Source organism: Elephas maximus, chromosome 5, assembly GCF_024166365.1.
Source record: "Elephas maximus indicus isolate mEleMax1 chromosome 5, mEleMax1 primary haplotype, whole genome shotgun sequence".
Classification (NCBI taxonomy): Eukaryota; Metazoa; Chordata; class Mammalia; order Proboscidea; family Elephantidae; genus Elephas; species Elephas maximus.
In genome coordinates, this window is record NC_064823.1 from 149,174,797 (window position 1) to 149,196,652 (window position 21,856).

The 21,856-nt window shown below is 47.3% G+C and overlaps 1 protein-coding gene across 5 annotated transcripts in view; it reads left to right on the plus strand.

The window, feature by feature from the left end:
* The first annotated feature begins 238 nt into the window (after positions 1 to 238).
* The window catches only part of PROM1 (prominin 1), a 117,591-nt gene continuing 95,973 nt past the window's right edge, over positions 239 to 21,856 (plus strand). For 2 of the 5 annotated variants that reach the window (XM_049886458.1, XM_049886461.1), the window contains exons 1-2: positions 466 to 684; positions 10,767 to 11,215. In XM_049886458.1, coding sequence (XP_049742415.1) covers positions 10,978 to 11,215 — 238 coding nt within the window. In that variant the 5' untranslated portion in view covers positions 466 to 684; positions 10,767 to 10,977. Of the gene's footprint in view, positions 302 to 465; positions 685 to 1,182; positions 1,274 to 10,766; positions 11,216 to 21,856 lie in introns of those variants that run through there. The other 3 variants (XM_049886459.1, XM_049886460.1, XM_049886462.1) reach the window with 3 other exon arrangements.

The window sequence follows — 21,856 nt, forward strand, 5'->3', positions numbered from 1 at the left end:
TTCACAGATGTGGAAACCAAGGCTCCGTGAGGTTAACCGGCTAAGATCACAGTGATAAAAAGGGAGGGGATCAGGATTTGAGGCAGGTCAGAGGGTGCTGCTTAGGAGGGAAAAGTGCCCTCTGCGGCCCCATCCAGACCGTCCTGCCCCTGAGCAGGTGTGTAAGGCCACTGGAGGTGTTGCAGGCTTATCCGGAGCGCATCCAGAGCCCCAGGCTTAGCGGCTGGAACAGGGCGATCTTTGAAACACCCAGCAGGTCCCTACCGGGTACCTGGCCGCTAGCTCAGCTCTCCCGCCGGGGGTGAGTACGTTTAAGGAAACATTTGCACTCCGGGGGCTCGCATCCCAGGCCCCGGCCCGGGGACCAGGAGACCGCTGCAGGTCCCCGCGGCACCCCGGGCCTCGCTCCCCATTCCCTGCGGCAGGCTCCTCCCCCGGGTCCATAGCGTCCGGGGGTCCTGCCTCCTGCCCCCGTCTGCGCCCCGCCCCTCCCCGCCTCGGCAGGCGGTCGGGGCAGCAGGCCAGCTCTCAGGAAGGCGGCTGGTGGTCCCCGAAGCCGGCTCATAAATCATTCATGAACCGGGGCCAGGCGAGCGGGCGGCGAGGGGAGGGGGCGGGAACAGCGCCACAAGGCGGGAGCAGGAGTCCGGCGCACCGCAGCGGTGGCGGCAGCGGAGACGCACAGTGAGTGGTCGCGTCCTGATCTCGGAGCCGGGGAAGAGTCTGCGAGCCGGGCCGGGGGAGGGGCGGCGGTCTGAGCGCACGGACCCCCATTCCAGAAAGCAGGGACTAGAGAGGCTCGCCGGGCGCCTCCTTCCTGGCCCCGCGGCAGGTGGCGTGAGACCCGAGAGCCGCCGAGAAGCCGGAGGGGTTGCGGGGCGGCGAGGCGGCCCGGGCGCCAGGCTCCCCGGGGAGGGCAGGAACGCGAGCAAACTTTCCCGGTTGCGTGGTGGCCCGCGCCGCGCTGCCGGTATCTCCTGTCCATCCCGCTGGAGGGAGCCGGCGGCCGGGGCTCGCCAGGTTCCGGGACGCGAGCTGACGATGGGACCCAAGGGCCGAGGGCTCGTTCCGGGGAGAGCGGCACACCGTGGGGAGGGGTGGGGAGGGCTCGCCAGGGAGTTGGAGACTGTTCTGCCTGGAGAGGAGCGCTGGGGATGGCTCAGGGGACAAGGGGCCCTGAGCCTCCCCCGCTGGGTGCAAAAAAGAGGCCCAGCTTCCAAAGGCAGTACGCAGTGCATCCGGCCACAGCAGGAGGGGGCAGGACCCAGCCAAGGTGGGAGTCGGGGCGCCTTTGCTATGAGGTGCAAAGGGGGGCCACCTCCTTATCCATGGGAGAGGGCACGCACACCTGGCTCCAATCACCGTCATCACCTCTTCCGGGTGTACGACGCGGGGACCTCCGGCGATAGCCGAATCGAGAACTGGGGTGCTCGGTGCGCACCCCTCCAGTTCGCACCGACCGGAATAACAAAGGGGAGAGTGGAGCTAGGGAGATCTCCGCGGCTGCGGGAGAGCCAGGAGTCCGGGGTTAGTTTCCCCGAGAACCTGCGCCGAGATGGGCCTGGGGATCCTGTCCGTGGGTGCACAGCCCCGGACTCCCCTCTCCGGGGACCGGAGAGTCGCGGATCCGTGCTCAGCAGGGGCTGCGGTGCGGACCCGGCGCCCACGCGCTCGGAGCAGCCAAGTTATTCGGCAACCCCCACCCACGGAGGCGGTGGATTTCTCGAGTCTCTGAGCTTCGCGCGCTGGTCCTCGGGCCATTCTTTTGTGTCCCGCAGCCTGGGAGCCGCTACTGCTGAGCTTGGAGCGAGGGAGCCAGGGAACAAGGGGCTCTGTGCTGCGGCCGCTTGGAGGGAAACACCGGGTAGCCGGCGCCCGGAGCTTCCTGCAGCAACAGGTTGTTCCGGAGCCCGCCCGCGGCTGCTGGCTTTTCTCCTGCCCGAGTTCCAGAAAGGTTTTCCCGGGTTCTTGGGCAGCTGTTGACTTTTGTTAAGATAAGCAGGTGCATGTTTGGGGTTCCTGAAATGCGGCCCCCTCCCCGTATGGACACTCACTGTGGCCCTATGATGTTATTTTGTACCATATAGAATTGTCGTTTTTGTAGCTCGAAGACGGTTGAATATCGGCAACTTCATAGGATACAACCGGTGTGAAGTTATTTTTCTTCTCTCATTCATCTGTGAGTTTCCTTTTTCAGTATCTTTCGAGCTGCACTCTCTGCCAGGACGAGGCTAGGGGCCAAGGTGGAGTTTAGCTGAGTATTGATACTATAGAAGGGACCAAACATCCTTTCCTAACTGCCACCTGTGTGCCAGGTGCCATAGCTATTGGGTCTCTCACTCTCACAACCCTATACAAAATCTCCATTTTACAGGGGAGCCAAGGACAGTTGGGAGTGTGAGCAACTGCTCACTGTCACAAAGTTAATGAGTGGGACCTGAGACTCCTACCCTGCCTCAGAAGCTTGGGCTGTTGTCTCTGTAGCAGTGGCCTTTGGTTTGGTTTTGTTCTTTCTTATGCAACTCATATATATATATATATTTTTTTTTTTTAATGAACTTCCTTATGACCTCCATGCTGGACTCTTCCTCTGTGTTCTCATACAGTGACGTAAAAAAAAGGCATCAAAGTCCAGGCTAAAAATAATACTTTAAGGCAAGCCTTGTTTTGCTGATGCTGTTTAAAATATGAAGGAAGTAGGGTTTGGGGGCCAAGAGCGACGTCATGAGATTTGTAAGGCTCAAGATAGTGGTGGGCTTGGAGAAACCATCTTGGGTAATTTTAGCAGAAAAGAGACCTCTTGGAAGGGTGCCATCTTCACTTCTTAGTGCTGCTGTATCAGAAATACCACAAGTGGGTGGGTTTAATGACAGATATTTATTTCCTCGCCATTTAGGAGGTGAGGAGTCCGAATCTGGGACGCTGGCTAGGGGAAGTCTCTCTCTCTCTGCTCTGGGAGAAAATCCTTGTCTCAGCTTCCGTAGCGCTCTTCTTGGCATTCCTTGTGGATCTCCACGTGGCAGGCATCTTCCCCTCCATTGCTGCTGGCTTCCATCTGTGCCTCATCTGCTCTTTTTATGTTTCAGAATGATTGGTTTAAGACACACCCTACACTGATGTGGCCTCATTGACATAACAGAGAAAATCCTGTTCTCAAATGGGGTTACATCCACTGGCACACCCATTGTCGCTGAGTACTCAATAGTCACACTATAGGACAGAACAGAACTGCTTCGTAGGGTTTCCAAGGCTGTAAATCTTTAGGGAAGCAGACTGCCACATCGTTCTCCTGCCGAGCAGCTGGTGGGCTCAAATAGCAGAGTGCTTAACCACTGCACCACCAGGACTACTCATCCACAGGTATATGAACCAAAAAAAAAAAGCCAAACCCGTTGCCGTCAAGTTGATTCTGACTCATAGTGAACCTCTAGGATAGAGTAGAACTGCCCCATAGGGTTTCCAAAGCTGTACATCTTTATGAAAGCACACAGCCACATCTTTCTGCCAGGGAGCCGTTGGTGGGTTCGAACCGCTGACCTTTCACAGCTGCGCCACCAGGGCTCCTTCACAGGTATAAGCCTTAGGATTTACAGCACATATTTTGGAGAGCACAATTCAATCTATAACAGATGGTTTCTGTGTAGCTTAGGGAAATGGCAGGAAGGCTGGCTAGCCAGGCTCAGAAACCCAGAGGAGTGGGGCTCAGGATATGAGGCAGGACACCGAGGCCATGTCAGGACCATGGATGTGGCTACTGGCACTCTCACTGCCATCAGTAGAATGAATTAGAAGTTGACCTTGTTTCAGTGTGTGGTGGAGTACCTGGGTGGTGCAAACATTTAGCATGCACGACTGCGAACTGAAAGGTTGAAGGTTTGTCTACCCAGAGGCACCTTGGAAGGAAGACCTGGTGATCTACTTCCAAAAAACCAGCTGTTGGAAACCCGATGGAGCACAGTTCTACTCTGACACTCATGGGGCCGCCATGAGTCAGTGTTGACTCCAGGGCAGCTCGTTGGTTTTCAATGTGGCTTCAAGCACAGGCCCAGGAGAAGGCACCTGATGGCCCAGCCCGGGTCACGTGGTCCCTGGTAGTTCAGGATTTGGACACCTCAGCTGGCCTCATACTGAGAAGCATGACAGCTTCCCATAGGACTCAGTAAGATGGGCTCAGGAGCTGGGCAGCCCCGCCCCTCCAAAGAATACAACCCAGATGACAAACATCCTCTACACGGATGGTGTAAGAGGAAGGTTTGGAAAGTTCCATCAAAAGACAGAGAGAAGAAATGAAGTAGCTCCCTCACCATTTGCTTTTTCGCTATGAGTCGAAATCGACTCAATGGCACTGGGTTTTGGTTAAAGTGGTTCTCTGGATTCCAGACTCAGCATCCTGTGATGCTTTTGTTTAAAATTCACATTCCTGGGCCCCTTTCCCAGTTTGAAGTCAGTGCATTTGAAGCGCAAACCAAGAATCTGTGTCCCATAAACTGGAAAAACGGGCGAGACTGCCTAATTAATTTGTCTAGTGCACTTTAAGGAAACCCTGGTGGTATAGTGGTTAATTGCAACGGCTGCTAACCAAAGGGTCGGCAGTTCGAATCCGCCAGGCGCTCCTTGGAAACTCTATGGGGCAGTTAGTTCTACTCTGTCCTATAGGGTTGCTGTGAATTGGAATCGACTCAACGGCACTGGATTTCTGGGAGTGCCCTTTAAAGGGGAGAGCCTCAGGGGAGCAATATCCAAAGTTCCACAAAGCTGCGAGTCTCAGAAGAAGGTATGTCCCCAGACTTGTAGGCGAGGCGTTCTGCCAGGGGTGAGTCTAGGGAGGGCAGAGCCTGCTGCTACAGAGCAACCCCACTTAGGCCTACCTTCCAGAGCCTATAAGACCACTAATGAGAAACAAATGCTTGATCAAGTTTGGAAACAGGTAAAAACAATGGCATCGTGCTAATTCTCTGCCCTGTCCCCGACCACTGTATTTCAGCAAGGATTTACTGAGTGCCTACTGTATGCCAGGCCTTGGGCATACAGGATAAGGCAGGGACCCCGCACGGCATCTGGGATAGATCAGGTCCCTGCATTGCTGGAAGGGCCTTTGGGGAGCTTTCCCCTTATGACCTTGTCCTGCAGCTGTGTTTGGGAAGCCTCAGGTGTCCTTGGAAAGTCACATGGATTGGCCAGGCAGATGATCCAGGAGCAGTGCAAGCTCCCCGGCTTTGCCTGTCCTAAAAATCAGTCACCAAGGGAGCTTATTAAAACTGCAGATTAGCGGGCCTCATCCCCAGAAGCTAGGCCTGGTAATCTGCATTTTAAATAAAAGGACCCATTCTATACTGACACAGGTGTTGGCCTCCCCTGACCCCAGGGCTTTCCTGCAGGCAGTTCCCGAGCTGTTCTCAGTAGCTCTTGCTTGCTCCTAGTACCTGTTGTTGTTCACTGCCTTGGCGTGGGCTGCGCTTCTGGTGATCCCACGCACGAGGGAATGGAACGCTGCCTGGTTCCATACCACCATGGGGGGTCCACAGGTGCGCTGTACTGTAACTGTCCCCCACCCCGTCCGTAATGGGCATAATAGCAACTGATGGACGCAAAGTATGTGCCTTATGGGGAAATAATTGCCGTCTGAGAGACATATGTTGTTTATCTTAGAGGTGCAAAGGGGCAAAGGAGCAAGGATTGTTAACTGAAGGTAGTCAGTCTAGAATAGCCCATCAGGAGATAGCCACATACCCTGAGCCAGGGGCAGTGAGTAGTGTCTTTACCCAAAGGGTAGCCTTCCCCTTTTTATTACCCCCCTTCCGCTATTCTGGTGGCACAATGTTGAAGAGCTCAGCTGCTAACTAGAAGGATGGCAGTTGGACTCCACCAGCTGCTCCTTAGAAACTCTGTGGGGGACAGTTCTACTCTGTTCTGTAGGGTTGCTGTGAGTCGGACTTGACAGCAGCAGTTTTTTGTTTGGCAACAAGTTTCCCCTATTCTAATTCTGTCCGTGCTGTTTGGCACGTAATCATTCTAGCCTGCTAGTATATTAACTCTGGGAGACAGGGACTTTGCGATTCCTTACCCATGGTGGGAAGTGGGGCACACTTGGATGCGATCGTAACATCTCCCCCCGGGATAGGAGCCTAGCCTACCTTGGCTGATGAACTGTTTGCTCTTTGTTCTGTGAGTAATAAAAGCCTGTTGATCATGCCATAAGAACAGTGGCCTATTTGTGCTCTGCTCCAAATGGTCCTTCACCATAAAAACTTGTGAACTTGGCGTATCGTACATCCCCATGATCGATTGTGGTCTAGACTGTTGTGATCTCTAGGGTTTTCACTGACTGATTTTCATAAGTAGGTCTCTGTCTTAGTTGAAAACTCCATTGAAACCTGCACAGCATCGTAGCAACATGCAAACCTCCACTTGACAGACAGGTGGTGACTGTGCGTGAGGTGCGTTGACCGGGAATCGAACTCAGTCTTCCACGAGGAAGGGAAGAATTCTATACCTAGGCCTTCTTTTTTGGCATGGCTAATTAAAACTGAGATGAAAAATTCCTCCTTTTTGATCTGACTTTTTCGATTATCTAGAGTTTCAAAAACAGTTTTCCTTAAAATTTGCTCTTAGACTTAAGGAGGACTACGCTTTGGAGCAAGACTTAAAGAAGTCTGTGGCCCACTCAACTAATGTTTCTCTCTTTGTGGTGGTGAGCAGCAGCGGCTCATTTCATTTGGCATTTCCCTTCCCCTGCTTTTTCACTGAGGGAGTTGGAGAGTCTGTTTATTCATAGCTTTCTCATGGGCCTTCTGTCCTTTCTTCCCTGCTGCTGTTTCTCTCCATCCCTGGCTGAGACAGGGTGACATTACCAGGAAGTCAGCCTTCCCTCAGCGGCACAGCTCTTAATCCTCCCAGCTGCTGTGCTTGAGGCTTAGTGCTCTGCCTGTCCTTCAGCAGAAAACAAGAGAGGGTGCGTGTGTGGGGGGGGAGTGAGTGTGTGTGAATGTGAGTGTGTGTGTGAATGTGAGTATGTGTGTGTAGATGTGAGTGTGGTGTTTACTAGCATGTGTGTTGTGTGTATATGGTGTGTGTGAGTGTGTGATATGTGAGAATATACGAGTATATGTGGTGAGGATGGTGTGTGAGTTTGTGGTATGTGTGATGTGTTCATGAGGGTGTGTGTGTGTGGTGAGTGTGGTGTGTGATTGTGTCTATGTATTGAGTGGTGTATGCGATGGGTGCATGAGAGTATGAGTGTGTAGTGAGTGTGGTGTGTGTGTTTGTATGGTGTGTGTTAATGTGTGTATGTGGTGTGTGTAAGTGAGTAACATGAGTGTGAGAATGTGAGTATGTGGTGAGACAGGGTATGTGAGTATGCGGTATGTGTGATGTGTTCATGATAGTGTGGGTGTGTGGTGAGTGTGGTGTGTCAGTGTGTCTGTGTATTGAGTAGTGTATGCAATGGGTGCATGAGAGTATGAATGTGTGTGGTGTGTGTGTGTTTGTATGGTGTGTGTTAATGTGTGTATGTGGTGTGTGTGAGTGTAAGTGATAGGAGTGTGAGAATGTGAGTATATGTGGTGAGGGTGGTGTGTGAGTGTATGTGTTTAGTGTGGTGTATGTGATGGGTGCGTGAGAGTGTAAGTGTGTGTAGTGAGTATGGTGTGTGAGTGTGTGTGTTTGGTGTGTGTTAGTGCATGTATGTGGTATGTGTGAGTGCGAATACGTGATATGAGTGAGAATGTGTGAGTATATGTGGTGAGAGTGGTATGTCAGTGTGTGGTGGTGGTGTCTGTAGATGCCTGAATATGTGCATGTGGTATGTGTGTGATGTGTGTACATGTGTGGTGCTCATGTATGCTGGGTGTATGTGGTGTGCCTGTGGGTATGTGTGGGGTGTGTGTGTGCCTGCTTGGCTGCTTAGGGGAGAGCAGCCCTATTCCACTTGAGTAAGCACACACCCTTCCCTTCTAATCCTCCTCCAAGCCTGTGCATCCCTGGTATTTTCCAGTCAGGGGGCCCACAAAAGCTAACTTAACATTTGTTCTCTTTAGAAACAATTTGAAGATTAAGCAGAGCACGCCTGTGTTTGAATATGCAAAATGGTAGTTTCCTTGTGCCTTTCAGAGCCAGAGGATGGCTGTTTGCAGTGTGTGTGGCCTGTCAGGGAGAGCCCTTTGGAAGCAGTTGTCAAGGGTCCTGGTATCATATTGTAGGTGTGGTGACAAACAGGGCAGGGGGATGCAGAACTGGAGTTTGGGGTAAATGAGGTTGGCACTGAGAAGCCCATGATCTGATAGAGGGACTATTTAGGGTTTAGTCATTTCTATTAGGAAAAGCCCTGGTGGCACAATGCTTAAGTGCTCAGCTGCTAACTAAAGGTCAGCAGATCGAAACCACCTGGCCATCTGCTCTCGTAAAGATTACAGCCTAGGACGCTGTATCAGAAAGTTCCTCTGTGTCCTGTAGGGCCACTGTGAGTCAGAATTGACTCAGCAGCACACAACACCACCATTCTGTTGTTAGCTCTGTGCAGAACTAATTGGAGTGAAAAGGGACTTAGAAGACAAGGCAATATCTAAAGGGATTAGACATGAATTGACATTTTCATTCAGGTAGGTCATGAAATTTCATTTTTGTCTGGAGCTTTCATTGACTTGGTGGAGTATCTGTCATTTGGCCCCTTGTAAAATGTATCACTTTCTTGGTTACGCCCCCATCCCAGCCCCCATCTCAAAGCATCTTTCAGGAGCAGCCTGTACTCAGTAAATTAGAATCTAACTTAACAGGGTTTTCAAGACGTTTCTAAACAGAGGAACAAAAAGATAGGAAGAGAGGTGCATCCCAGCTCCTACTTGTAGGTTCTGTTTTGATTCACTGAGTCTCATGTAATGGCTCAAGTAAATCAGTTGTTTTACTTTTCTAGACAGCAAGCACCAAGTGAACACCAACTGTGTGCCATGCCCTTAGTGACTCTGGGAATAGAAATATCAGTAAAACAGGGTCCGTCTTGGCGGCACTTGTCAGTTTCCCTCACTGGACACCATATTGGTCACAGCTTTTAGGATACCTGCTTCTTTCTCCTCTCCCAAGGTGTGGGCAGGGGTCTTCCTCTGCCCTGCCTCTCATTTCCTGTACCCCTAGATGCCCACATGGTGACTTGGGGTGAGGGTTTCTATTAGGATTACTTGGTAAGTTTGTTGGGAGAACAGAGTTCAGTGCCACACAGCTTCAGGAAACTGAAACTCATTGAGTTTGGTCCCTGCCCTTGGGGCCATGTCCTTCTAGTTTGGATTGAGGGTGACATAGAGAGGGTGGTGTTTGAAATAATATCCGTGGCAAATAAGTAGAATATAAGGCAGAGTTAGAGAGAGAGCGGGAGCCCTGTTTGTACAGTGGTTAAGAGCTTGGCTGTTAACCAAAAGGTCAGCAGTTTGAATCCACCAGCAGCTCCTTGTAAACATTATGGGGCAGTTCTACTCTGTCCCATAGTGTCGCTATGAGTCGGAATCTACTCCACAGCAATGACTTTAAGAGACAGAGGGACAGAGAGAGGAGGAGGAGGGGAAGGAGAGGGAAAGAACACAAACTTGGAGGGTAATAAGCATATAGTCTTTTGCTGGGGACCTCTGAATCTCAGGTTGGAGTCTGAGAAGCAGGGCTCTGTCAGGGTGGTATCTTGGTGTACTGGTTAGAGCTTGGACTCTGAACGAAATTTTTTTTTTTTTAAACTAACCATTAAGTTGACCCTGCCTCATGGCGACCCATGTGTGTCGGGTAGAATTGTTCTCCACAGGATTTTCAATGGCTGATTTTTCAGAAGTAGATTTCCAGGTCTTTCTTCTGAGGCACTTCAAAGTGGACTTGAACCTCCAGCCTTTCAGTTAGCAGCCCAACATGTTAACCATTCCACCACCTAGGAACTCCCTGAAAACAAACTTTGGTTGTTTGCCATGGAGTCGATTCTGACTCAGCAACCCTATAGGACAGAGTAGAATCGTCCACTAGGGTTTTCTAGGCTGTAATATTTTCGGGGAAGCTCTGGTGGTTTAGTGGTCACGAGCTTGGCTGCTAATCAGAAGGTTCGCAGTTTGAATCCATCAGCTGCTCCTTGGAAACCCTATAGGGCAGTTTTACCCTGTCCTATAGGGCCACTATGAGTCAGAATCAACTCGACGGCAATGGGGTTTTTAATCTTTTCAGGATAAGGTCACTAGGTCTGTCTCCCACAGAGCCACTGGGTGAGTTTGAACCTTTGACCTTTTGGCTAGCAGCCAAACGCTTAACCATTGTGCCACCAGGGCTCCTTGACGCAAACTACTGAGTTTGAATTGTGGCCCCACCATTAACTAGCTGTGACCTCAGGCCTGTCACTGAAACCCTCTCTACCTCAGCTAACTCATCTATAAATAAGATAATGCCTAGAATGAGGTCCCCTGTTAAGCATGTAGAACATAGCCTGGCATAGAGTTAGTGCTCAATAAATGTCAGCTTCTTACACTGCCCAGCCTTCTCTACAAAGACTTGGTGTTTCTTGAACCCATGAAGGGCCAGTGCTCTGAGTCTGGCCCCTTGAGGAAGGACCTTCTCTGAGTCTTCCCTTCCATGCAATCCCCTCCCTGTGGCTATGGAGCAGGCCCTGTGTTTGGTTTCCACCCACTCCCGGATTACGCTGAAGAGTTTGCTCTGAGCTCACAGCCTGCTCTCCAAGGAAGCAAGCTGTAGTGGAGGCAGAGGCAGGTTGCAGACGTTGGTGACTCTGCTGCCCTTTCTCTTCCCGTTAGGGATGCTGCTGTGAGTGACTGGCCCCCTCTGAAGAAGGCTCTTCTGCACCCTTTGCTGCATGCCAGCCCAGCCAGACCACAGAGGATTCCGCCTAGCCGTTCCCAGCACACCTCTACTGCCCAGGGACGCCGCCTCCTTTCCGGAAGCTTCCAGAACCTCTGAAACAAGAGGAACCCAGTTCTACCTCATGTTTTGGGGAGCTTGCTAGCTATGGCTCTTATCCTTGGCTGCCTACTGCTGCTGGGGCTGGGCGGGAAGACCATTTCAGCAGGCAAGACCGTTCCAGCAGGGCCACCTTCATCGGCACAGACTCCTGATGGTTTGCATTTTGACTTGCCTGCAGTGAACTATGAGACCAGTGGCTCCCCTAGTACAGGATCCATTGGAGTTCTCTTTCGAATGGTGCACAACTTTCTCCATGTTGTCCAGCCCCATGATTTTCCTGAAGGTAAGTGCTGGCAATTGATCTTCAAACACACAGACACAGTATTTTTTTGTTTTCTAATGACAATACAATCAATATATACCAAAAAAGAAAACCCATTACTATCGAGCTGACTCCAACTCATAGCAACCCTATAGGGCAAAGTAGAACTGCCCCATAGGTTTCCAGGGAGTACCTAGTGGATTTGAACTGCTGACCTTTTGGTTGGCAGCTGTAGCACTTAACTACTATGCCACCAGGGTTTCCAATCAATATATGAGATAGTCAATATTTAGAGTATGAGGTTCCAAGTGATTGAACTGCACAGGAGCAGAAAATATGCAGACAGAAGTTGAGAAGACTTATACCAGCTTAAATGGGTTGTCGGGACTGTGATTTGTAGGAAATGAAATCAAACTATGTTGCTGTCAGCTATTCAGTTTTTTAACTCTTTATCCTCCTTCCCCTCCTCGAGCCTCTGCCCCTCCTCCTCTTTTTTTTTTTTTTTTTTTTTGGTTAGATCAGTGAATTATTCTATAATACATATCAAAAGTAAAGGCTAAAAATGCAAATTGTTCATCATCAAATGAGAAGTTAATTACGTAGCATCTCCTGGCTGGGCTAGCATTTAAAAACGTAATTCTTTCAAGACCGGATTATTTTCTGTTTTGAAATTTTTTGTTGATACTATACGTTTTCAGTAGTGGAATGCACACGGAGTCATTGAGTGTGTTTACATTTTTGACTGGTAATAGAGATTTTGGAAACCCTGGTAGCGTAGTGGTTAAGTGCTACGGCTGCTAACCAAAGGGTTGGCAGTTCAAGTCCTCCAGGCGCTCCTTGGAAACTCTATGGGGCAGTTCTACTCTGTCCTATAGGTTTGCTATGAGTCAGAATCAACTCGACGGCACTAGGTTTGGTTTTTTTTTTTAACAGAGATTTTGAGAAATACTGTGTGAAAATACATGATTTGTGGGAGCCCATCTAGCCCACCAGTCTTGGGTAGCAGGCTTTATTGCAGGGTGCCCTCCATTGAAGCACAGGGGGCACCTCTGGTTTTGCTTAATATCCCAGCTACATTGCTTCAACAAACTTTTTTTTTTTTTTTTTGCCTTTCACCGTTAACATGTCCTCACTGGAGGGAAGCAAATACTTTTCAGTGGGAAAAGTATACTCCCAAAGAATTCCAGGGCATAAAAATGGATGAGATACACTACATTCCATGAGTCACAAAAGAGTTAACTCTCCTTCTCTCACTGCAAAATACATTTTAACATTGTTTAGGGCTGGGGCAGGCCTGTCTAAACCTGTTTACCTAATTAACTGTTTTCTTCTCTTCTCAGATTTTGGGTGTGAGGAAGGAAGGGAGGCCGGCTTGCCAGAACTTTCTAAGCACAATGTTATATTCTTTATACATAGTACTGTTTGCCACTTTGGCTGTCTTACCCTTTTGACCCTTCTCACCTGTACTCAAAAGTATTCAGTGTGTGTGTTTGCAAGGACAGAATTATGAAGTGAAAATGGTCCACGGGAATTATTTGCTACTAGGGTTGGCAGCATAGATTTTCAATTGGCTTAGTGTTAGACCCACCTAGGCTTCTTTGTAAACTATAAAGACTTGAATAGTATCACTGATTACTAAAAATTATAAAATTTGCAGTATCTTTACTATTTTCCATAGCCATTCAACTACTATTTACAAGAGGCTTATTTGTGTGTGTGTGTATGCGAGGAGTGGGTGGAGTATGTGTACGTATTTAGTGAATTCTGTCGCTCATTTGTATTATTGCCAGTTTATATATTTTCCTTAAGATACAATTTTAACATTTAATTTTTTTTTTACATTTATTAGTCTTAGGTTAAGCAATTGAAACAGTTTGAAGTGTAGTTGTCAATTTTTCTTCTAAGTTTCAGGTTCAGTGCATGAAATAAATGACTCTAAGCCCTGACTCTTATTGAAGAGAGTCTTATTGAAGAGAATTAATTGTTTATGTCACTACCTAAAAGGTTGAATTTGCAAATCCAATGGTGGAAGTAGAAAATAAGCTGAGTTTGTTAATGTGGAGTACAAATGCACTGTTCTGAACGCTTTTCTTTGTCTACTTGTAGACTTCGTGTAAATGTTATTGAATGAGCAAATACCTACCAGTGATCTCAATCTTTTTTTTTTTTTGTTGTTGTTGTTTTATGTAAAAGGCAAAACATTTAGTTGTTTACTATGAATTTACAGTGACTTCTTCAAAAGGATTGGGAGGCAACCCATGTGTTATTATTCTAAGACATATTGTATAATTCGCTAATCCCGTAATCTCCTTCCATATGTTCTTCTATTTTGCTCCCTTTAGATTTTATAGGTAGGCTCTCACATAATCACTTGACAAGAGAGAACAGCATTTTTTAAAACCTTCTTTCAAACGATCAGGTTAGAAGGCCTCCTTTAGCTTTGCACAAAACTTCCAAAGCATTCTAGGATTTTGAAATCCACCATCATTAGTTTAGAAGGCGGTGTCTGAAAATCCTAATGCAATCTGAAGGTGTTAGCCTACTTTTCCCTTGACCTTCATCAATACTTACTGCCTTGCAGAAACAAGTTCCCAAAGTTCCAGCAGCAGAACAGAAGATTACTACTCCCTGCAAAAAAAAAAAATTATTAGGTTGCTTAAAGAATATTGAATTTAACAGACAACATCGGGAGTGTTGGTTTTCTTCCACCCTTCCACAACTTACATTCCTTTGCCCAATTATTAGATTTCATAACAGTCTCATGGTGTCCACTGAGTGATTGGCAGCATAAAGAACACATATAAGACCATCAGGACATTTCCATTTGGGGCTAGTGCATTCCATGAGTGCCAGATCTTAGGTGGAAACACTGGTGGCTTGGTGGTTAAGAGATATGGCTGTTAACCAAAAGGTCAGTGGTTTGAATCAACCAGGTGCTCCTTGGAAACTCTGTAGGGAGTTCTACTCTGTCCTATAGGGTCACTATAAGTCAGAATCAACTGGACGGCAGTAGGTTTGGTTTTTTTCGTTTTAGATCTTAGGTAGAGGCCTTCATAATTGGGGGAAAAAAAGGTTGGGCTCCTGTTTTAAGTTTTTTTTTTTTTTAGTTGCCTTATTGGGGTAAAAATCTATGCAGTATATATACAGTATAACAAAATATTTGCCAATACAACATATTTTACCTGTACATTATGGCGACATTTGTTATGTTCATCGTATTGTGCGATCATCACCATTGCCCATTGCCAAATTATTCTACCACCCTTAGCAGAAACTCGTTGCCCCTAAACTAAGACCTCCCCTTTCTCTTCTCCTTCCTACCCCGGTAATCACCAATAAACTTTGGTCTCCATTCATTTTCCTATTTCGTATGAGTGAGATCATACTTATAAATATTTGCCCTTTTGTGACTGACAGATTTCATTCATTGTGATGTCTCCAAGGTTTATCCATGTCGTAGCATGCATTGGAACTTCATTTCTCTGTATGGCTGAATAATATTCCATTGTATGTATATACCATATTTAGTTCATCCATTCATCTGCTGATGGACATTTAGGTTATTTTCATCTTTTGGCTAATGTGAGTAGTGCTGCAATGAACATTGGTATGAGTTCCCTTCTTATTACTTAGTATCTCACCCAAATTAACGAAACCAGAGGGCTTCGGGACCAGCCCCCTATGGGCTAGTGTCTCCTTAGACATCACTATGCATAGGAGATATTATCCCATGGTATATTTTCTTTCTTTTTGAAAGAGTAGAGGTGGGCTGAGGGCAAGTCCCAGCACAGGCCAAGAAGCAGAAGAGGGGGAAGGAAGGGCTCTGGAGGCCGGGTTCCCTCTTCATACCATCTCTCTAGGAAGTTCTTCACTTCTACATCCTTGTGTCCAACCAAATGGCATGCCAAAACTTGCACATGAAATGCTCTAAGAGAATCCCATATTGTGTCTCTTTATAAATACAAGATGGAAAGTTCTTGTTGAGCCGAGACTCCCAGGCTTCTTCCTGGGCAGAAGGGGAGATGATCGTACATTACACCAGGAACACAGTTAGCTATGCGACCTGGCACAATGGGCTCTAGGACCTGGCTGTGGCTGTTTCAGGAATGCCTGGCCTGGCCTGAAGCTGCAAGAGTGATACAATGTGCTATGCTTATGCTCAGTAAAGCAAAAGTTATTCATTCATTCATTCATTCATTCACTCAACCTAAAGAGGGTGTTGGCTGAAGGAAGACCAGGGGAGCTAAGGAAAGGGCATTCCACGCAGAGGCAACGGCATGTTCACGGAGTGGAGAAGACTGTGGTTTGTTTCAGTATGGGGTGAGAGGAAGGCGTTCCTAGAATAAGCTGACCAAGGTTAGCTAGGGCCAGAGCATAGATGGCCCTAAGTGCCAGGCCAGGGAGCTTTGTAGAGGGAAGGAAGCTACAGACAGTATATGAGCACAGATTTCCATCCTTTAAGTACTTATCAAAAGCCTCGGTTTCTGGGAGCTGTGGACAAGGTGCAAGTAGAACTGACTTTTAGGAAGATGACTCCAACATCGGCTTGTAGAACAGGTCACAGGGAGGAGAGGTACTCACCAGGAGACCTGTCTGGGGACATCTGCAGTAGTCCAGCCAAAACCCATTGATTCCAACTCATAGTGACCCTACAGGACAGAGTAGAACTATTCCATAGAGTTTCCAAGGAGCACCTGGTGGATTTGAACTGCTGACCCTTTGGTTAGCAGCCATAGCACCTAACCACTATGCCAGCAGTAGTCCAGGGGCAGGTAATAATGAAAGAAGTTGGAGTGAAGCAAAGGTAAGGGCGAAATGGGTGCTCCTGTGGTTAGTTGCTGTTGAGTCAGTTCCGACTCATGGTGACCCCATGTGTTACAGAATAGAACTGCTCCATAGGGTTTTCTTGGCTGTAATCTTAATGCAAGCAGACCACCAGGACTTTTCTTCCATAGTCCTGCTGGTTGGGTTCGAACCACCAACCTTTCAATTAGAAATCAAGCATAAAGCATTTGTGCCACCCAGCGATGCAGTATCCATTTTATGTCCAAAGGACTTGGTTCCAATCCTAGCTCTTGCCTATTACCTGCTGGATGAGTTTTGCCAAGTTCCTGGCCTCTGTTCTCTTAGGTAGAATATGACTATCATCATAACCCACTTCATAGCTTATACCTGTGAGGCTTAAATGAAATGATATGTGTAGAGCCCATGTTTATAACCGTGCCTGAGACACACAGAAAAATCCTCAATAAACATAGCTGGTATGAATATTATTGGAGAGGCAGAATTGGCCAAAGTTGATAATGAGATTGGGATAGGGAGGGGATGTCAGAAGAAGAAATTATCTCCAGGAGGGATCATTAAAATGTCCTTAGTACTGCTCCTTCAAGAACATTCTACAAGCAGTGGCCTTGTAAGAAACAGTTCCACTACTATAGTGGTAAAGTGGGGACACCTTTCCGAACTGGAGCTAAAGGCATTCCCGGATACCACCTTCCAGCCAAACAATGGACAGGCCCGTAAAATAAACAAGATTAACCGAGAGGAATGTCCTCCTCAAACAGTCAGTTATACAAGATCAAAAGGGTATTATCTGCCTAAAAGCAAAGATGAGAAGGCAGGAAGGGGTAGAAAATCAGGCCAAAAGGAAACGGGGAACCCGGTGTGGAAATGGGGAGAGGACTGATATATCATGGGGAATGGAACCAGTGTCAAGGAACACTTATGTACAAACTATCGAATGGAAAACTAATTTGCTCTGTAAACTTTCGCCTAATGCACAATTAAAAAAAAAAAAAAAACCTACATCTAACGGGCTCTTGTTTTTCTTTCTCTTTATTCTTTCTTGCTGTTCCCAGTATCTGCTGTAAGGCTGATATTGTGCTTGGCTGGCCGTTATCCCATATGATCCTGCCAACAACTTGGAGGAGGAGAAGTTGGTGGTGTTATTTCTATTTACTATCCCCCTGTACGGATTAAGGAGCCCTGGTGGCACAGTGGTTAAGCACTCGGCTGCTAACCGGAAGGTCTGTGGTTTGAACCCTCCAGCTGCTCCGTGGGAGAAAGATGTGGCAGTCTGCTTCCATAAAGATTTCAGCCTTGGAAACCCTACGGGGTACTTCTACCCTGTCATGTAGGCTCGCTACGAGTTGACACGGGTTCAATAGCAGTGGGTTGTACAGATTAGGAAACTAAATCAAAAAGAAGTTACATGTTCAAGACACACAACTAACAAGTAGCAAATTGAGAAACCCCTGCCTCCAGGACTAGTTATTCCACAGCTCCTTTGTGGATAATTTGTTTCTCTTTTATTTTACCTTGTGGGAGAAAGCCGTGGTAGTCTACTTCCACAAAGATGACAGACTCGGAAACCCTGTGGGGAAATTCCTCTCTATCCTCTAGGGTTGCTGTGAGTTGGAAGTGACTCAAGGGCAACGGGTTTGGTTTTTTTGTTTTTGCTTTTATTTTCCATGCTGCCTTTAAAATGACCATGGGTGACTATGAAAAATAGTAATCTCCACCCACTAAAAGCATGCATTGCAGAAGATTATTTGCTGGGGATGGTGAGCAGTGTCTTTTTTAGTTTTATGTGGCTGTGATGAATTTGGTATGAATTAGGACCCAAATTAGAGCCATTCTAATGGAGCAAGCAAAAGAAAAAAAATCTCCTCTGGCTTTTATTTTAATAGAAATTCCCTGAAATTATTCTCCACCCTATTTTGGTGTACGTGTAAAACTAGATTTTAGGACAGTCTTCCTATTTTTAAAAACATTTTAGGCTAATCTGATTTGCTCCTGGGATTTGGCAGGTGTGGGAGTGGAGTTGGGTAAATGGTAGAAGTGAGGAAAAAAAAAACCCGTTGCTGTTGAGTCGACTCCGACTCATGGCGACCCCGTACGTGTCAGAGCAGAATTGCTCCACAGGGTATTCTTGGCTGTAATCTTTATAGAAACAGATTGCCAGGCCTTTCTTGCTTGGTGCCACTGAATGAGTTCGAACTACCAACCTTTAGGGTAGTGGTCAAATGCAAACCATTTGTACCACCCAGGGACCTTAGAAGTGAAGGTGGGGGAGGAGTCCAGCTTGGTTTTGTTGGAATTTGAGGTGCCACCAGGATTTTCGATGAGGTGGGAGCTCTCTCTGTTGCAGGTAATGGAAGCTTGTTAGCTAAGGGAATCAAAAAAGAGAGTTTGTCATCAGGATTCTAGGTCGTCTCATGGAACTCAGTGAGGGGTCAGCCATCAGGGGCCAGCCGTCACCCTCCTGACTCTCTGCGTCTCTTCTTGGCTCTTCTCTGCACATCGACTACTTCATTCTTCCTCCTCCCTGTCCTATTCCTGCATGTGCACAGTTGTCGTGGTGGAGAGCCAAGTTGCCAACGTCATAGGTTCCAGGCCAGCTTCCTGGAGAGTGGCTGGGAGTTCTTTCTCTTTCAGTCCCAATGCTAGATTACCAGGGAGGGCCTCAGGCCTGCTTGGGCAGATTGCCAATGGATCCACTGATTGACTGTGGATGAAGCTGTCGCTGTCACCCAGGCATCAGAGGCAAAGAGGTGGTGGCCGGAGAGGGGCAGGCGAGCAGACAGCCCAATGGGCGTGGCTGTGCAGATGTCCATGTAGCCTTGGGCCCCAACACCTGCCTGTTCTTAGTTAATTCAGACAGAGCCAGCATTGTCTCCTTTAGATCATGTTGGCCATGGGCCTGGCCATCAATAAGGTCATAGAGAAAAGGAACTAGTACCCTACTGATCCAGCCTACGCTGTTCAGTCACTGTCCTGGGCGGGCTACAGCTTTCTACACCAAAGAAAGGTGATGCAACAGAATGTGGAAATTATGAAACAGTATCATTAATACCACACGCAAGTAAAATTTAGCTAAAGATCATTCAAAAGCAGCTGCAGCAGTACGTTGCCAGGGAACTGCCAAAAATTCAAGCCGGATTCAGATGGACTTTGGCTAAAAGCAGAGAATACCAGAAAGATGTTTACCTCTATTTTATTGACTATGCAAAGGCATTCAACTGTGTGGATCATAACAAATTATGGATAACATTGCAAAGAATAAGAATTCCAGAATGCTTAATTGTACTCATGAGAAATCTGTACATAGACCAAGAGGCAGTTGTTCAAACAGAACAAGGGAGCATTGTGTGGTTTAAAATCAGGAAAGGTGTGCACCAGGGTTGTATCCTTTCACCATTCTTATTCAGTCTGTATGCTGAGCAAATAGTCTGAGAAGTTGGACTATATGAAGAAGAAAGGGGCGTCAGGATTGGAGGAAGACTCATTAACAACCTGCAGTATGCAGATGACACAACCTTGCTTGCTGAAAGTGAAGAGGACTTGAAGCACTTACTGATGAAGATCAAAGACCGCAGCCTTCAGTATGGATTGCACCTCAACATAAAGAAAACAAAAATCCTCACAACTGGACCAATAAGCAACATCACGATAAATGGAGAAGAGATTGAAGTTGTCAAGGATTTCATTTTACTTGGTTCCACAATCAATGCCCATGGGAACAGCAGTCAAGAAATCAAATGACATAACATATTGCATTGGGCAAATGGGCTGCATAAGACCTCTTTTTAGTGTTAAAAAGCGGAGATGTCACTTTGAGAACTATGGTGTGCATGACCCAAGCCATGATGTTTTCAGTTGCCTCATATGCAGGCGAAAGCTGGGTAATGAGTAAGGAAGACTGAAGAAGAATTGATGTCTTTGAATTACAGTGTTGGGAAGAATATTGAATATACCATGGACTGCTGGAAGAACAAGCAAATGTGTCTTGGAAGAAGTACAACCAGAATGCTCCTTAGAAACAAGGATGGTGAGACTTCATCTCACACGCTTTGGACATGTTGTCAGGAGGAACTAATTCCTAGAGAAGGACACTATGCTTGGTAAAGCAGAAGGTCATTGAAAAAGTGGAAGACCCTCAATGAAATGGATTGACATAGTGGCTGCAACAATGGGTTCGAGCATAATAACGATTGTGAGGATGGCGCAGGACTGGGCAATGTTTCGTTCTGTTGTACATGCGGTCACTGTGAGTCAGAACTGACTTGATGGCACCTACCAACAACAGCAACATGGTGTTCAGTCACTGTGCTGGGTGGGCTACAGCTGTCATCTCTTTTCATCTTAAGAGCTATCATGTCGTTGTTGTTCGGCGCCATCAAGTTGATTCCAACTCATAGCTACCCCATGTGACAGAGTAGAACTGCCCCATAGGGTTTTCTAGGCTGAGTGGGCTCCAACCACCAACATTTCCATTAGCAGCTGACCACTTAACCGTTACACACAACCAGCATTCTTTAACAGTTACAATAGCAAACACTTACTACGTGATTACTGAAATTACACTTTTCAGGAATGTCTTATGAGAGGAAACAAACCAAATACCACAGGAGTCCAGCAAATATTTTAACTGTGCCCCCTGGCCCCCGCTTTCCTGGATTCACTAATGGCAGGAATATGGGGGGCCAGGCCCCTTACACCCCAGCGACTCCTGCCCAGCCGCCACCATCATTAGGGAGGTGAGTCAGTCCTGAGCCCTGATCTGAACCGCAGCTTCAGAAAGATGTCTGCCTTCTCCGTGATGGCTGTGCGCCCTGAGCACCTGCTCCCTCCAAACGAGTTGGAGATAATTTAAGAGCAGACCTGCCCAGTAACAAGCTTGGATCTGCTGAACACTGTGTAAAGGTGAAATAAAATCACAGCCCGTAGATTGGCATGGACACATGGCCGGCAGGGAGCCAGAAGGCCAGAATGGTCCCAGATGTTTTCCCAAGAATAGCTACTGGTGCAGGGTTTTCCCGGAGCTCTTTACTGGGACAGCAAGTTGATTCTGGGGAACAACAGCATGTGTAGTCCCTCAGAGAGACGCTGCTGTAGACAATTAACGGCAGAGAGGGGCATTGAGTCATGTGTGGATGGCTGCTGTGAAGAGGAAAACACACCAAGGAGCTGGAACTGTATTTTAAATAAAGGGAAGGGAGTCCTCCCTCTGGAATACTTATTGTTTGTACTTGGAAGCAGGGGGATAACATTCGATAAGTTCTAGTAAACACAGCTTCGCTTCTAAATGCCTGAAGCGGCAATGCTTTTATTAGAAACCAGACCGAGGAGTTTAGTCACGTTGAGGGGAGGATTTGATTGGTGGAGTGAACGTGCTCTGTGAAACGAAGAGTATAGGGCAGATGCTACATGAAGTGATTTTTAAATGACTGTCATGGAGGTGTTTCAGTAAATCAAACAGACTCACGTCGGCCACGCAGAAGGAAACACGCTCAGTCAAGGAATTTGGTGAACTTCTGAACCTGTTGGAGCCCTGGTGGCACAGTGGTTAAGAACTAGTCTGCTAACCAAAAGGTCGGCAGTTTGAATCCACCAGCCACTCCTTGGAAACCCTATGGGACAGTTCTACTCTGTCCTATAGGGTCACTGTGAGTCAGAATTGACTCACCGGTAACAGTGTTTCCTGGACCTGTTGTGATTGTTAGTTGCCTTCGTTGAGTCAATTCTAGATCATAACAACCCCATGGTGCACAGTAGAATGGCTCCGTAGGTTTTTCAAGGCTGTTTGCCTTTTGGAAGCAGATCACCAGGTCTCTCTTCTGAAGTGTGTAATTATTTGTGCCACCCAGGGCAGTTACATTG